Below are 4,018 nucleotides of genomic sequence, written 5' to 3'. Positions count from 1 at the left end.
GCATGTAGTGATATGTATATAACACAGAGACAAAAGCCAGGATGTGTTTTCTCAGATCCTTGTATATTTTGTAATGGAGGTCATTCACTGGATGTGTGTAGAAAGTATATGAATGTATCCTTGAAAGACAGATATTCATTTCTAAAGTCCAAGGGCTTGTGTTTTGCATGTCTAAGACCCGGACATCTCAAGACTAATTGCAAACAAAAATTGACTTGTAGTCATTGTCAAAAACTTCATCCTACTATTCTCCATGTAAATCCACAGAAGAAAGATGACAGCCGAAAGAATTCAAGTGATGGAGATGGTAGTGAAGCAACAGCTTTGTCGGTGGCTGCTCATAAGGGGGCTGGAGAAACTGTGAAGCAGGCATTACCCATTGTGCCTGTTAGACTAAAGTCCAAGTACAGTGACAAATATGTGACAACATATGCCTTTCTAGATTCAGGAAGCAACGCTACGTTTTGTTTAGAGACTCTTGTGCATTCCTTAAACATTGAGGGAAAGAGAACAAAGCTGAATCTCGTTACCATGGGACAAGAAAAAGTCCAAGACACTTACGTCATATCAGATTTGGAAGTAAGTGATATTCACGGAGAAAATACATTTGAACTGCCGCCTGTCTTTACGCAGTCTACATTACCAGTGTCCAGAAAGGACGTGATTTCTCCAGAAGACTTAAAAGAATGGCCACATTTACGTAACATTGACTTGAATGTGATTGAGTGTGATGTAGGACTTTTGATTGGTGTCAATGCACCAAAGGCATTAGAACCGTGGGATGTTGTTCCTAGTGCAGAAAATGGTCCCTTTGCAGTGAAAACCTTACTAGGCTGGGTCATCAATGGGCCACTGGAAGTGACTCCAAATGACAACAGTAATTTGTGTGTATCCATCAATCGCATTGACGCAAGGAGGCTAGAAGAGCAGATTCGTAACCAGTTTAACTACGACTTCAGTGAGAGGACAATTGATGACATACATGAGCCATCCAGAGATGACAGGAAGTTTTTAGATCTTGTATCAAAGTCTATATGTTTTGAGGACGGACATTATCAAATTGGACTTCCATTTAAGTCTAATGATGTCAGATTACCAAATAACAAAAACAAGCTGAACAACGGTTATCGTCTCTTGTAAAACGATTCAATCGTGATGAAAACTTTCACAGTGAATATTGTGAGTTTATGAACAAGATTATGAACGAAGGATATGCTGTCAAAGTTCCAACTGAAGATACAGAGCAAGTAGATGGCAAAGTTTGGTACCTGCCACATCATGGAGTGTATCATCCAAAGAAGAAAAAGTTGAGAGTGGTGTTTGATTGTGCGGCTAGATTTCAAGGCACATCATTAAATGATCAACTTTTACCTGGACCAAACTTAACTAGTTCACTTGTGGGTACACTATTGAGATTCAGACAAGAGGAGATTGCAGTGATGGGAGACATAGACAGTATGTTTTACCAAGTTCATGTACCAAAACAAGATGCAAGCTTCCTTAGATTTCTGTGGTGGGAAGATGGAGACACGACTAAGAAGATCGTAGAGTATCAGATGGTAGTACACTTGTTTGGCGCATCATCATCGCCTAGTTGTGCTAATTACGCTCTTAGAAAAACTGCTAGAGATTCTGAAGAACTCTTTGATTCTGAGATCATCAACACTGTGTTTAAGAACTTTTATGTTGATGACTGTCTTAAGTCTGTCAAGACTGTTGATTGTGCTATTGACTTAATTAAGGATATACAAAGACTTCTTACTCGGGGAGGATTTCACATTTCAAAGTGGATAAGCAACAACAGAGATGTCATGATGACAATTCCAATCTCAGAGCGAGCAAAAGAAGTCAAGGGCCTCGACTTAGATTATGATGCACTACCGATTGAAAGAGCCTTGGGAGTTCAGTGGTGTGTGGAATCAGATGTGTTCCGTTTCAACATAGAAGTTAATAAGAAACCCCTTACACGAAGAGGAGTCTTATCCATGATAAGTAGTGTTTTTGATCCTTTAGGATTTCTGGCACCGTTCGTGCTGAGAGCAAAGAAAATACTTCAGGAGTTAAGTAGAATTCATCTTGGATGGGATGATACCATACCTCAGAAATTTTCCGAACAATGGAACAGCTGGTTTTGTGACCTACAGAAGTTATCAGAATTTAGGATAGACAGATGTGTTAAACCTGTTGGATTTGGAACAGTGTGTTCTGCCCAATTGCACCATTTTTCGGACGCCAGTGAAGTTGGTTATGGGATTGTGTCTTATCTGCGATTGGAAAATGTCAACAACGATGTCCATTGTTCTTTCATAATGGGAAAGTCGCGTGTGGCTCCTTTGAAGCACACAAGTATCCCAAGACTAGAACTAACAGCAGCAACAGTTGCCGTGCGTACCGATAAAATGCTAAAAGCAGAATTAGACATTCCTATAGACGAAACTGTTTTCTGGACAGACAGTATGGCTGTGTTACGTTACATTAGAAATGAAACATCAAGATTTCACACATTTGTAGCTAACAGACTTGCTGTTATTCATGAAGGATCAACACCACAGGAATGGAAATATGTTAATACCAAACTCAATCCTGCAGATTATGCTTCAAGAGGACTTTCAGCAAATGAAATAGTGCAGCAAGGACGCTGGATCCAAGCTCCAGAATTTCTATGGACTTCTGTTGGTTGTTGGCCAGAAACACCTACAGAAAATTTGCGTGAAATACTAGATGATCCGGAAGTGAAAAAAGCATCAGTTAGAGCATTAGTAGCTGATATACACAAGGCAGAACCAAGTGTTGACCTGATGGGTGTTGAGAAACTTATCAATCATCATTCTTCTTGGTATACGTTAAGGAAAACTGTGGCATGGATTTTGAGGATCCACAGCACACTACTTCATCGTATTCAACGAAAGAAACTTATTGACAACCCATCATCTAATGAAAGGGTTGGATCCCCACCAGATGTCTTGGGACACATTTCGCTTCAGGACTTACAGAAAGCTGAAATCGCTATTTTGCGATATGTACAACGTGAAACATTCTGTGATGAACTGAGTACTCTTGCAGAAGGAAACTCACATGTGAAGCGAAACAGTTATATACGGAAACTCGACCCAGTTTTCGATGAAGATGGACTTTTGCGGGTAGGAGGACGACTTCAGAGAGCCAATATGCCAATTGAATGTAAACATCCTATTATCTTACCCAAGAACCATCACATTTCGACTTTGATTCTCAGACAAATCCATGAAGACTTGAAACATAGTGGTAGAAACCATATGATGGCAGTTTTGAGGGAGAAATATTGGCTAGTTCATGCAGCTTCAGCAATACGTAAACTTGTCTCAAAGTGCACAATATGTCGTCGTCAAGGATCAAGTGTTGGAGAACAAAAGATGGCCAGTTTACCAGAAGATAGACTGATCCCAGATGAACCACCATTCACCAGAGTAGGTGTAGATTATTTTGGACCATTTATCGTGAAACAAAAGAGAAGTCATGTGAAACGATATGGAGTTCTATTTACATGTTTGACCAGTCGTGCAGTTCATTTAGAAGTAGCAGCATCTCTGGACACCGACTCATACATCAACGCACTACGTCGCTTTATTGCTCGCAGAGGTCAAGTTGTCAGGATGCGATCAGACAATGGTACCAACTTTGTAGGAGCTGAGCGGGAGTTAAGGAGTGCCATCAACGAATGGAATGTGTCTTAGATTGAAGATTCTATGCTACAAAAGAATATTGACTGGAAATTCAATCCACCTGCGGGATCTCACCATGGGGGAGTTTGGGAAAGAATCATCAGATCCGTCAGAAAAACCTTGAATAGTGTACTGAAAGAACAAGTTTTGGATGAAGAAGGACTCAATACCTTGATGTGCGAAATCGAGTCTATTTTGAATGGAAGACCCATTACCAAATGTTCAGATCAACATGATGACCTGGAGGCCTTAACACCGAACCACTTACTGTTAATGAAAACAAAACCCAACTTACCTCCTGGTGTTTTTGTGAAAAA

The 4,018-nt window shown here is 40.2% G+C and overlaps 1 protein-coding gene across 1 annotated transcript; it reads left to right on the top strand.

Annotated features, from left to right (window-relative positions):
* Positions 1-1,199: 1,199 nt before the first annotated feature.
* On the top strand, positions 1,200-3,713 carry LOC134254341 (uncharacterized). The gene has a single exon (XM_062736865.1). It carries the CDS (start codon positions 1,200-1,202, stop codon positions 3,711-3,713), a length of 2,514 nt encoding a protein of 837 aa, XP_062592849.1.
* The last annotated feature ends 305 nt before the right edge of the window (positions 3,714-4,018 follow it).

Source organism: Saccostrea cucullata, unplaced genomic scaffold, assembly GCF_032062105.1.
Source record: "Saccostrea cucullata isolate Sc308-1 unplaced genomic scaffold, CSIRO_AGI_Scuc_v1 ctg4193, whole genome shotgun sequence".
NCBI classification, from domain to species: domain Eukaryota; kingdom Metazoa; phylum Mollusca; class Bivalvia; order Ostreida; family Ostreidae; genus Saccostrea; species Saccostrea cuccullata.
The sequence above is the reverse complement of the archived record's forward strand: the minus strand, read 5'-3'. Positions and strand labels throughout refer to the sequence as shown.